This window comes from Muscardinus avellanarius (genome assembly GCF_963383645.1).
Source record: "Muscardinus avellanarius genome assembly, chromosome: 4".
Lineage (NCBI taxonomy): Eukaryota > Metazoa > Chordata > Mammalia > Rodentia > Gliridae > Muscardinus > Muscardinus avellanarius.
This window is the reverse complement of record NC_137789.1, coordinates 52414776-52428307: the sequence shown is the minus strand read 5'-3', so window position 1 is coordinate 52428307 and position 13532 is coordinate 52414776. Positions and strand designations below refer to the sequence as shown.

At 37.7% G+C, this 13532-nt stretch overlaps 1 protein-coding gene across 1 annotated transcript in view; it reads right to left on the bottom strand.

Annotated features, from left to right (window-relative positions):
• CNGB3 (cyclic nucleotide gated channel subunit beta 3) overlaps positions 1-13532 on the bottom strand; it is a gene marked incomplete at both ends in the record, with an annotated part of 160428 nt that overhangs the window by 42307 nt on the left and 104589 nt on the right. Inside the window, 2 exons of the mRNA XM_080694751.1 lie at positions 9094-9191; positions 12775-12934. Coding sequence (XP_080550877.1) covers positions 9094-9191; positions 12775-12934 — 258 coding nt within the window. The remainder of the gene's footprint in view (positions 1-9093; positions 9192-12774; positions 12935-13532) is intronic.

The following is a 13532-nucleotide window of genomic DNA, read 5'->3' as shown; positions in this document are numbered from 1 at the left end:
TATATTTTTGATCTGAGTTTGTTTGAATCTGTGGAAGCAGAACCCACAAATACAGAGAAAGAAGACTGTACATATCTGGGAAATTATTGCAATGAAGCTGGCTCTCAACCATTTATATTCATGGAGAAGATTCACATTGTAAATGGCCAGAAATACAAGATTTCAAAATGACTAATTATATTTATTTTCATATTAACAATTTAAGTTTTGGGGTATTAATGTTTTTTTTTGTGTGTGTGGTGCTGGGGATTGAACCCAGGGGCATTTTACCTCTGAGCTGCACCCCAGCCCCATTTTTTATTCTTTATTTGGAAATAGGGTCTCACTAAATTGCAGAAGGCCTCACTAAGTAGCTGAGCCATAAACCTGGATCCTCCTTTCTTAGCCTCCTGTACTGGGATTACAAGAACATGTCACCATACCTAGTGGTATTAATGTTTTTAATATTAATTATAATTTGCAGGTCAAAATACTGGTTCTGTTCTTTGAACTATTCCTACTAGAATGTACTTTGATGAAAATTCCTGACTGTATTACATTCTATTCATAGGGATTATTAATGATTTTAAGTGTTATTTTTCCTTCTGCAATATTTCATATCTATAAAGATACATCTGTATGGTGACTTCACATATGAATATAAGTTTAACTTTCTCATATCAGAAGCAGGGTTCAGTCACCCCCAATAGTTTCCAGTTCTCTGCCCCCTCACAGTTTTTTAATGTGGTAGGTCAGATTATTTACCATACCCAACCACCTCCTGGTGGCCATTTCCCTAGGGAAAGCTAGATACAATCTACTTAAGCACCCCACTCACCTCCACATCCTGCATGCTTTGTGTAAGTGTGCCATAGTGATCCCCCTCTCTGTCAAGGGGTGATGCTGTGGAACTCATACCTGCCTATTGTGAATCAACCAATTGGAACTCTCCATCAGAAACCTGCCTAGGTGGCACCGTGGGTGCCAGTAAATGCTTTGTCTGAGGTCTCATTTCTTCCCAATTTCCCAACCACTGTTTGGGCAGTAGCATTCCAGATAGCTCCCCTTTCTTTCTGGTTCTGTGACGTGTGTTGTTGTCTTTTTTCTGGGATCGTAAGTAATACAACTGCTTCTCTTTTTTTAGGTGTTTTGTTTGGCTGCCTCCTCTGATCAACACACCTGAAGCTAACTTCTTTCCAGGTCAAGTTCTCTTACAGCGTGGCTTTTGTGGTAAGAATAAATCAGAAACAGGTTAAACAAGAGCCTCAAGGGTGTCTGCCCATATAAACAAGTCTCTATAAGAGGGACATATGGTCATGGTTGAATACCTAGGCATCAGGCTGTCCTCAGAATAAAACATCCTGTGAGAGACACACGGTAAATACCCACACTCACCTCCCTTCTGCAATATTTTATATTATAAAATCTCACCTATTTTATCTCATCTATCTGATCAACCGTTGTGGCATTTCAGTGTATATAATATTTCATATTATATAAAATATGTGCCAAGATTGTTAAAATCTAAGTTAAGAACAAATCTTATTAAGGCAGAGCTCTCAAGAGAGATACCCAGCACAAAATTAGAGGGAGTCACAGCAGTGGAATAGTGCAGTGGTCTCCCCTTATCAACATATCATTTTCCAGGGTTGTAGTTACCTGTGGTCAGTCATGGTCTGAAAATATTAAATGGAAAATTTCAGAAATAAGCAATTCATGAGTTTTAAATTGCTCATCATTCCGAGCTATATAATGAAACCCTGTGCTGTCCAGCTCTGTCTCATCCAGGACATGAATCAGCCCTTTGCCCAGCATTGACATGCTATGTGTGCCTCTGCTACCCACCACCCACCATGATTCTCTTGGTATCCATCACATCAATCTGATCAATTGTGGCATTTCAGTGTTTGTATTCAAGTAAATATTAGCTAATAATAGCCCCAAAGTGCAAGACTTGTGGCATTGGCAATTTGGCTATGCCCATAAAATGCTATAAACTATTTTTTTTCAGTACTTGATTTAAGAAAAAAAGGTATGCCAAGATTGTTAAAATCTATGTTAAGAACAAATCTTCTGTACAGGAAATTGCAAAGAAGGAAAAAAAAAATCATGCTAGCTTTGCTGTTCCATGTCAAATTGTGAAAGTCACAGCCACTGTGTATGATAAATCCTTAGATAAGATGGAAAAGGCACTGAATCATAGGGTTTTAGGCATCTACTGGGTCTATGGAGCATATCACCTATGGATAAAGGGGGTCTACTCTATTGTTTCCAGTACTAAAAAAATAGTCAATGTAGAGACAAGTAAAATTTTGAGTAGGTTAGACAAAATATTTGTAACATAGAATATTATGAAATTACTAAAAATAAGCTATACACTTGTTTATATATAATTAAACTGAACAAATGTGATACAAACAATATAAATTATGGAATATATTTTATGTATTACAAAATCATAAAAATCACAAAATATTGTCAGTTGGTAATGTTTAGATGGGTAAAACTAAAGTTATAAAAATAAAAATGGGAAGGAGAGCCTCAAAAACATCTTAATGGCCACCTCTGGGGAGGGAGGAAGGAGAATAGATATGGTTCAGAGAACTGATGACTCATAAACTTTAATTTTTATTAATTTAAAGTTTAGTAAAAATAAAAATTATTTGAGGAAGAACATCTTTCATCTTTCCTTTTGTATTTTTCATGTGAGCTCACTGGCAGAAAGCACTAATAAAGGAGACCAAATCAATGGAAAGTGTTAGACCAACCTAGGAGATAAGCCCTAAAATAGATAAGCAAACAATTAGTGCTCTTCTCAGCAGGAATGCACACAGCATGTACATCAATAGCTTTCAGCTCATAGCTTGGGTTTTCTGGAAGAAAAGCACTGGAGCTATTTTAAACATGACTTTCTATTAACATACTTGGATAGAACATGGATGAAATCACACAAACTAAAAATAGCAGCTGTTGATAGTAGAACTTTTAGAATTTGTATCGCCAATTAAGTGATCCTGCCCCCTAACTACTGCTTCCTATAAATAGGATGGTGGCTTCAGGCAGCTGTGGTTTAGGGTTCAATGCTCATCTGGATTTAAGTTCAGTGAAGTTTGCATTATGATGTTCTATTTTAATTAATTAATTAATTAATTAATTATTTTGTGGTGCTGGGGATTGAATCTAGGGACATTACCCAAGGGCATACTTCTGAGCTAATCTCCCAGCCTGATTTTTTTTTTTTTTTTGAAACAGGGTCTCATTAAATTGCAGAGGACCTCACTAAGTAGCTGAGGCTGGCTGCAAACCCAAATCCTCCTCTCTCAGCCTTCTGAGTACTGGGATTACAAGTGTGTGCCACCACACCTGGCTATGATGTTCTATTTTATGATGTTAAAAAACAATTATCTTTTCCTTTTCTCTCTACCAAATGGTTATTTTCTCAAGACACACTGGCTCCATTATTCTATTATTGAGAAGAATTACTTCCTGGGGCTAAGGATTTTTTTCTTTGTGATTTAGCTGTGTTTCTTTGATAGAAGTCATTAGAAAGTTTTCTGATACAATGAAAGTCAGAACACAGCCACTGTTTTGTAAATGTCCATTTTGTATAAAGTGAGAAAAACCTCTATAAGTATCAGCACTAACATTATATTATAGCTAGGTGATGTGGTGCACACCTGTAATCCCAGTACTCAGAAGGCTGAGAGAGGAGGATCATGGCAATTTAGTGAGACTCTCACTAGCAACATAGCAAGACTATGTTTAGAAAACAAAAAATAACAATAAACAAAAGGCTGGGAATGTAATTCAGAGGTAGAATGCCCTTGAGTTCAATTCCCAGTATCAAAACAAACAAACAAACAAACAAACAAACATAAAACAGTGGCATTTGCATTGGATTTTACTATTTTGCTAACTACCTGTTTAATTCTTCCAATTTCTATGGTCTTTGACATTAATGAATATATTGTCATCAGTCCTGGTTTCTGGAGGAAGGATGGCAGTCTCAAGAGGTCTACTGACTCTCCCTAAGGTCACACGTACCTTAGGAAGGCAGGCGTCAGAGTGTTACTAAAGCATATGCCTTTGCTACATCCTGAGCAACTCAAGGTCAAGTTATTCACTGCTGTATCCCCAGTGTCTCACAAGGGCATGGAATATGCTAGGCACTCGATAATTATGGGAGTAAGATGTCATAAATTATTCCATTTTGGACATTGGGGAATTCAGTGTTTCATAAAATCTGTGAATGAAGATTTTAGAGATTTAAATGGAGTCGCAAGAAATCCTATTTTATTCAAAATATAACCTCTAGGTTAGACAGTGGTTGCTATCCAGGAATGCCATTAAAAAAATCATTGACAAATTTAGCACAATTGTAAAGTTGGTAAAATTTATCTTTGAAATGCTTACTCTTTTAGTCCTGTAGGATTTATCCATTTCCAAGCTAATTTTTGCTTTCTTTGAAACAGAATTTAAGATATTATCAGTAATTTATAATTTGCTGTGAATTTAGGTCATCCTAAAGTATAAGCACTGTTTGTCAGGGCTTTTTCTGATTCAGCTTTGTTATTGTTAAAGGGGGGAACTTTGTTCTATTTCAAACTCCATTCCCATTAAGCAAACAAATGATGACTTACACATCCAGAGCAGAGAATTCTGAATTCAGTTGTCTAGTCACTGACTATACTAGCGATGTCACTGACTGGCCCACACCTGTTTGGAGCAGCAAAGTCAAATGTGATAAATACTTTTCAAGGTACCTGATGCTATAGCTTCTCAATATTGAATTTTAAATGATAGCAGATCTAACCTAACACTCAAAGTTTGCAAGAACTGACCATAATTCTATTTTCCAGGACCTTTACATGGTCAAAGTGGGAAGTCATGAACTGGATGCAAACCTGATAATGAAACTAATCCATCTTTCTATGAGCAAGGAAGGTCCCATGAAGAAATGGTTTTACTTGTGTGTCATCTCTCTGGGAATCCTTCTCTCCCTTCCTCCCTGCTTCTTTCCCTCATGAACCCAGGGACATTCTACCCATGAGCTATACTGCCAGTCCTATTTTTTTTTTTTAATTTTGAAATAGGATCTTTTGCAGTTGCTGAGGGTGACCCAAAACTTGTGATCCTTCTGTCTCAGGCTCCCAAGTACTGGGATTTCAGGCATACACCACCATGCCTGGCTATATGTTTTATTTTTTGGTAATAGTAATGATAACTATAATTTCCTATATGACAGATACGGATATAAGCACTTTATATGTTTGAGTCGCTTAATCAACCTACAATGACCAAATTTGTTTTCTTATATTTAGAGAACAGAGAACAGTTATGAGTGGAGTAACTGGATATAGTCCTACTGCCTGGCTCAGACCCTTTCATAGAAAATTGCCCAGGATGTATAATTGAGTGAAGTTTATCTAGGTTATAAACTCACTGTTTGAAATATTTAGATAAAAAGCCTAGCAAGAATGCTGATACTACCACTGTGGAAATAACCTTTGGTAAAAACACTATCGTTTCACTGTAAATTTTCTGATTTCAGACTCTGGTGAGTGATTGGGTGACCGCATGTCTGATTTGGACGTAACTGCTGGGATCCGTGTGTGAGTGGTAGAAGTAATTTCCCCACTCCCATTCCATTCCTGTCTCAGACTGTCACTCACTTTGAACACTTCCTCATCTTTTGCTGGCAGAAGTTCCAGGCACTATTGGCTACATAGTCACAGACACTGGGTCACAGATTCTAGTAAGACATGCTGTTCAAATGGGTTCTGTATTTTTACCAGAGTAGCAGTCAGACACATTGTGCCTTAGGTATCTATATTTCAATTTTGGTATCTCTGGGTCTGTGGCTTCCTTCTGTGGAGCTGTGGGCTCTTTTTGTTTCTGAAGAATGCAATTTTAATTCTGGACACGAGGTGGCACAACAGAACTTTTAGTAAATTTTCTCCCATTTCTGGTTATCTAGTGGCAAAGTGTGATTTTTCTAGCATTTAATTTGACAAAATGTATTATAAATTCAAAACCAAATAAGAAGTTATCAGAAAGAAGGGGAAATTGCCCAGTCTCATAGAAATGAGTCATCCTTTATTAGTTTAACACTTGTTCTTGGGCCTGGAATAACATGAAATTTGCAAGAAAAAGTAGCCATTTTGTGCCAAGATTTATTTTTTTAAAAATTTTTTATTTTTTAGCCCGATTTTTTATTCTTTAGTTTGAAACAGGGTCTCACTAAGTTGCAGAGGGCCTCACTAAGTAGCTGAGGCTGTCCGTGAACCTGTGATCCTTCTGTCTCAGCCTCCCAAATGCTGGGATTACAAGTGTGTTCCACCACATCCGGCTCACTGATGCCTTTTTTTTTTTTTTTTGTGACAAGATTTAAAAAAAAAATAATATGGCTCTTAATCTTTAAGCTACTTGGAAACTCTGATCACCTTATGTTGAAGTAACAAACCTTACTAATTAACTACAATTCATTGAAGAAAGTTTTAATGAAAATCTGTGGCCCTAATTCTACCTGTTTTGATGAAGAGGGGAGGAAACGAGTCCTTTTTAAGTAGGCATAAAGAAAGACATGTATGAATTTAGATCTCTAACTGACTTGCCACGTCTCAGCCTATGAAAATGTCCAAAGAAAGATCACTTTAAGTTGATTTTGGCTCTAGTGAAATAACTAAGTGGCACGAGGTTCATTTTCAGGCAAATTCAAGATATGGGTGACAGACACCCTTCCATGTATCCTTGAATTGCCACTTTTTGTCTTTGAAAAACTAAACTTCTCTATAAAACAGCTGTCTTTACCTGTACGAATTGGGTCCACATGACACAGCTTGCCTTCAAAGACCTTTCTAGATTTATCTTTGGTTGTAAACACCACCCCCCAACGATAGTTCCAAAAATGTCTCTCCCAGTGAACAGGTGTATATCTTTCCACATGTATGAGCCTCTAGCTCCTCCCTCCACAAGCTCCCGAGTGTCCTAGGCACTCAGCCTGGGTTCCCTCCTTTGTACAGTCAGTTCTCTGGGTGCAGGCAGCCCTTAGTGAAGGCTGTAGGCTCAAAAGCAATGCAAGACTCAGTTAAAGTAGAAGTCATGAGACACAGGGTATGGGAGCCTCCTAAAAAATAACAAATGCGCACAAACCACTAAGATTATCTTCAGGAAATTAAATATAGAAAAATTCCATACCAACTTATTTCCTACCTTGTTTGGCTTTAGGAAAAAAAACAGATTTTTTTCACTTAACAAAAATGGGAATGGGTCTTTTCTGGAAGAAATTACATCATTATGCATAGAAAAGTCACAAAAGAATTTAAGTTTATATACAATGTTAGTAAAATGTGAAGATTTAACCTTATTTTTAATTTTGAAACAGGGTCTTGCTAGGTTGCTGGGGGCCTTGCTAAATTGTTGAGACTGGCCTGGAATCTGTAATCCTCTTGAGTAGGCATTTGCCACCACACTTGGCTTTTCTTCAGCCTTTTTATAAGGGTGATAATCACATTCATGCAGACAGAGCCTTTTGACTTAATCACCTCTCAAAGGCCATACTTCTGAATACTTGTTTTGGGGGTTGAATTTCAACATGAATTTTGGAAAGGACACCATCATTCAAACCATAATAGATTTGGTTTCTATCCCCTTGTCAGCCTTAATTACTCTAAAATTTCCCATTTTGTATATAGTATTTTTGTTCTTCCTTTTCCTTAAGTCCTAAATTCTTGGAGTCCTCTTAGGTCCTCTCCTGCCTCTCACGCCTTCACACAATCAAACAGCATACACTCTAAGGCTTTTCTTTGAAAGACTCTCAGTATTTGACTTCTTCTCAGTGACTTTGCCCTTGCCATCCTGGCTCATCATCATCCACTCTTTTGTAGGCAGTCATGATAACGTCCCATTGGTCTCTCTGCCTTCCACACTTGCTTCTGAAGCTCTGTTTTTCACCAAACAGAACAGATGATCCTTTTTACTCTGTTCTCAGATGGAGCTTTTTTTGTGGTTGCTTAACAGCTTCAGTGCCTTTGCAGGTCAGAGTACAATCTATCCAAAGTGTATACTAGAGCCTCCACTAAACCCACCTCTTTCCACAGTCTCCTTCTCAGGACCTCTTCCTCACTTCTCTTGCTTCCCATCACCCTCACTTTGCTCTGTCCCCTCTGGCCTCCAAGCAGTGTGCTCCTGGCTCAGAGTTTCATCTAGTCCATCCTCTTGTAATTCCCCCACCCCCACATCCCTTTCTCTCCTCTCAGTGTCTGCAATTGGTACTTCCTTGCTTCCTGTGGCTCTCCACTCAAATGTACTTCTCAGGGAGGCCTCTCCTGGGCAGGACCCTCTCTTCCTGTTTAATTTTATCGGTGGCATTAACACCTCCACATGTTTTATATAATTTTTTCATTCTCCTTTTCTGGAATTTCAGCTCCACACATGTACTAGTTTTCAACTGTGATATTGTCTGTGGCTAAAATGGTGCTTGGATCAGAGTAGAAACTTAGTGTCTGTCAAATGAATTAACTGAATGGATAAATCAGTGAATGCCACACACAGTTAGATCTATGGTGAGATCAACTTATATGCAGCATAATCCATAAAGAAGACAGTTGTAAAATTAAAAACATTCAAAGGCTAAAAGTTTTGTTATTCATTTTTTTTTCTGAAAAAGAAAAATCTCTAAGTTTAAAATTGGCCATCTTAAAAGTCTAAATCCAAAGCATCTGTAATAGGATAGAAGATTAGACACAATTCTCGGAATGTCAGGCCAATCCAGAGCTAATCTGGGGCCTGATTTGTCATACACTGCCAAGCACATTCATAAAAGGGAGGAGATACACACACTAGCAGAGACTTAGAGCTGTAGAGTTTAATTATATTTAAATTAATGCAGGAAGAGTCTGAAGAACTCTTCTTCTTTGACACCAATTAGAAGAGAAAGGCTTCTACAAAGTAAGTCATCTGTTGGGGAGAGACCTGTAATTTATTTAACTCTCATAAATTCTCCAGGTTATTTTGACTTTGTTAAGACATCAGGAAAAATATTGGAAATGTTAGAGCTGAGGTTTTGCAGAGAAATGGATATGGTGCCTTTCTATTAGTTGTAAAAGCACTTGCCTTGAACAAATCGACTTTTCTGATGATGTTGAAGTTCATATCAATAGCAAGGGATAACTGCATTGTAGTCGGCAGGTTCTCAAGCAAGTCGGACTCATCTTTGTAAAGATAGACACATAAAAGAGCAGAATAATTAATAAAAGTACTCAACAAAGCACTGGAAGGAAAAAATCTTTAAAAATGAAGAAAACAAAAAGTAAACCATTTTCTAAATGCATAGGTGTATTAAATTCTATATTTCCATTATAACTATTGGAGTCACACACTTATCACAACAGAGCTTTTATTGCTCATGGAAGAAGTATTTTAACTATACATGACATAATGAATAATTCTAGAGAGCTGTGCTTGCTGAAAATTTAGAGACAAAATTTAATGATCAGGAGACAAAAGCTAGTGAACAAGCTGGGATGGAAAAAGAATCTAGTTCTTGTTTTCTGTTCCTATTGATTCCAGCCCAAACATCCTAGGATGGCAAATAATAATGAGCACCAGGTGGTATCTGAGAGTTTACAGAGCTCTGTCATGCCCATTATCTTATTTGACCCTTGTGGCCACACTAAGAGTAAATGTTCTTATTCTTACATTGCAGAAAGAAGAAAACCAAAAAGAATGAAAATCCAGAGAGGCTTTAAGTGATTGTGCATAATTAGTAGGTGGCTCATCTAGGAACTGAACCTAGAGAAGAAATGTGCTGAGTAGATTAAAGTTATTTTTATTTACTTGCTAATTGATTCAATAAATAATGTTAATTCATTACATATTTTTCTACATGTGAATTTAACAATAGGCCTTCAGGCTCACAAAATGTTTCAGATACAATGACTATTTTTAATGTCTAGTCTGTCGAGATTTATGAGGGTTATATATTTTGGATGTTTCTTTTTATCTATTTAGAAAAGAGAAAAATCATCATATTATATCACTATGTTGATTCCAAGATAGTTGTAAATATGAGTATCTTCCATATAATGCTTAGTTTGTAGTTCTGAGGGCAGCACATCTCTAGTTACCTCTTAAGCATTGGGCTAGTGTGGGGAGCCATTGAGGTTTTCCCCTTATCTTTACTAAAAGAATACTTCTGACTGTCCTTTGCTCAGCTGACTCCTTCACCCAGAGTCAACAAGGTTTGGGGTCATGGAGGGTTCAAAGTAATTAAGGTCTGAGAGAAGATTAGGTTCATGTTGGCATGAGGGTATTGATTGACCTGCCCGTGATGTATGTACTTTGGATTTGTCATTATTGTATTCCAGTGTAATCTGCAGTGAGAAACTGTATAAATACCTCAAGAGAAATAAACCCGGGATCGGCCAGTAGAGATACCGACCCAGGAGTAGACTGGTGATCCTCCCATGCTTGAATTGAATTCTTTGAATTGAATTCTTTAACCCTCACTCTTCTTTTCAGAACCCTAATTTTGCCAGCTGGCTCTGGCAGGTGGTGGCCCATATGGGGAAATTCTGAAACTGAGAATCCAGTGAAGGACACTGCTGAATAGAAAAAGAGAGCGCTCAAAGACTCGTGGTGGTGGTGAGTAACGTGGGAGTTGTAATATACAATGGGTTAAAAAAATTAGTCTTTTGCTTTTTGTACATATGTTAAAAGATATACTTTGTGTTAGGGAAACTAAGACAGAACACGAAGGCGCTTTGCCTTCACTTCCTAAGGAAGATGAGGATACTTTAGATACTCAAGAAGAGGAGCAGCTTGAGGAAACTGCTGCTCGGTACCATAAAGATGAGTCAGGGGCTTATCCAGACATTTCAAAAACTGAATCACCAGAGCCTGATTTTTGTATAAAACAATTACAAGTAGCCATAGAGACCTCAACAAAATGATTAGATCAGATAGCTCCTTCAAATAGTGAAAAAGAAGGACCTCAACAATATTCTCCTATTATCAGCAACATGAACCTGATCTTCTCTCAGACCTTAATTACTTTGAATCCTCCATGACCCCAAACCTTGTTGACTCTGGACGAAAGACAGTCAGCTGAGTGAAGGACAGTCAGAAGTATTCTTTTAGTAAAGATAAGGGGAAAACCTTAATGGCTCCCCACAGGCTAGTCTCTATAGCTGTTGAAGGGGAGGGGACCAGGCCACAAGCTTTCTTTTGCTTCTTCCTCATTTAAATGTCCTCAGAAGTAGCTGTGGATGCTCAAAAGAAAAGCATGTTGCTTTGTTTACTCTGAAAGATGTTTAAAACATGAGGCCAGAGTTTCTTAAGAGTGGCAGAAAGGCAAAAAAAAAAAAAAAATGTCCTGCTATCAATGGATCTTGTTTGGTTTTAGGAGTATTTGTGATTTGAGAATCTCATTTTTGCACTAGAAGTACCTTTTTTCCCTTTATGTCTAGGTGGCAATAGTTCTTATTTATTTATTTATTTTTGCGGTACTGGGGATGGAACCCAGGATCATTATACCTCTGAGGTACACCCCCGGTCCTATATTTTAGTCTTTTTTTTTTGAAACAGGGTCTCACTGAGCTGCAAAGGGCCTCGCTAAGTAGCTGAAGCTGTCTGCGAACCACCATTCTCTGGTCTCTGCCTCCCAAATGCTGGGATTACAAGCATGTACCACCATGCCTGGCCTTGTTATTTTTTTGAATGGAACACTAAAAATTAATTTTTTTGTGTGGGTCTGAAGATTGAACCCAAGGGCATTTTACGTTCGAGCTATATCCACAGACCTATTTTATTTTTCATTTGGCAACAGAGTCTCGCTAAGTTGATGCAAGTCTCACTGAATTTCTGAGGCTGGCTTCAAGCTTGTAATACTACTGTCTCAGCCTCCCAAGGCTGGGATTACAGGTGTTAAAATTAAATTTTATTATTGTCAACCAGTACATTATTTTTAACTTATTTTATATCCTTTAATAATAAAAATATTATTTTGTATTAGAGATTGAATTTAGGGCATTCTACCGCTGACTTATACCCTCAGCTCTTTTTAAAGTTTTTCATTTTGAAACATGAGTCTCATTAGGTTGCAGAGGGCCTTGCTAAGTTACTGAGGCCGGCCTCAAACTTGTGATCCTTCCTGTCACAGTCTCTGAAGAACTGGGATGATAGGTATGTTACACCATGCTCAGCTTAATAAGTATTATTTTCACTACAGTATTGTAATAATATTAGTAGCCACTGTGAATTATTAAAGGTCTTTTAGGTGTAACTCTGTCTTAGAGTGGGGTGGGAGGGACCTAAGAATTTGTTGCTCTTCTGAGTTCTGTGTTCCTAGGAAAAGGGGATGACACAGAAAGAGCAAGGGTTTAGAAACTTGCAGGTCTGAGTTCCAGCTGGCGTCTCATTGGCTGTGTATCTTAATCTGAATTTCTTAAAGGCCTCTGTTGTATACTTATCTCTTAAAAGGGGTTGAGAGAGAGAGAGAGAGAGAGAGAGAGAGAGAGAGAGAGAGAGAGAAATGAAGCCTGTAATACTTTGCATCTAGTTGGCACTGAAAAACATTTAAGCTTTCTCTTTTAAAATTTGCATTACCAACAAGATATGGCTGCATATTTAAGAAAAGAACAAAGTCCTTGATATTAAATTAAGGCCTTAAAGATCATTTAATTAACTGCTTTTCAATCTTTCATTTAAATCCAATTCATCTCTACTTCCTATTTACATAATTTACATTCTATGACAAAGTTCATGAGAATTTAATCAGCAATCTGTCATACTTACCTAGCATTTTTTTAGAAGCCCACGTGTATTCAAACCAAGTCCGAACTCGATTCTGGACACTTTGAGGAATGGAGTAAGTGTTCATGTAGGCAGTGGTGTGATCCATGCAGATGCGGAAGTTGTTCTGATTGGCTGTAGCTGCCCCAATTACATCTCGCATCTAAAACCATAGCATGGTCATTTTATATCCAGCAGAGGAACTGTAGGAGTTACTAAAAGCCCAGATGAACTAAGTGTTCTTGTACATTCCCTTCTAATGCCCTGACAACTTGATTTTAAACACATTGATGCTGGATGGTAATTTCACCCATTTTTATAAAATATTGGGCAAATCACATCTTCTAATAAAATCAGCAGAGTAGTAAAACCCATCATTTTTACCATGTGAGATTTTGTGAAGATTCAGTAACACAGCGCCGGGCGTGGTGGCGCACGCTTGTAATCCCCACGCTTAGGAGGCGGAGACAGGAGGATCATGCAGGTTCGAAGCCAGCCACGCTGGCTTAAGAGACCCTGTTTCCAAAAATAAAATAGGTCTGGGAGTGTAGCCCGGAGGTAGAAGGGCTTCCAGGAACCCCAGTACCAAAAAAAAAAAAAAAAAAAAAAAAAGATTCAGTAACACAATGCAGTTGGCTGTACAGAATCTTTCTTGCATACCTACATATTACTGCAAAAATATTAGGTGATATTTTGAAAGCTATACACCTTGTGTATATGCAGTGAAAGTGGAGCAATTATCTGACAGAGTGGCTGGTCCA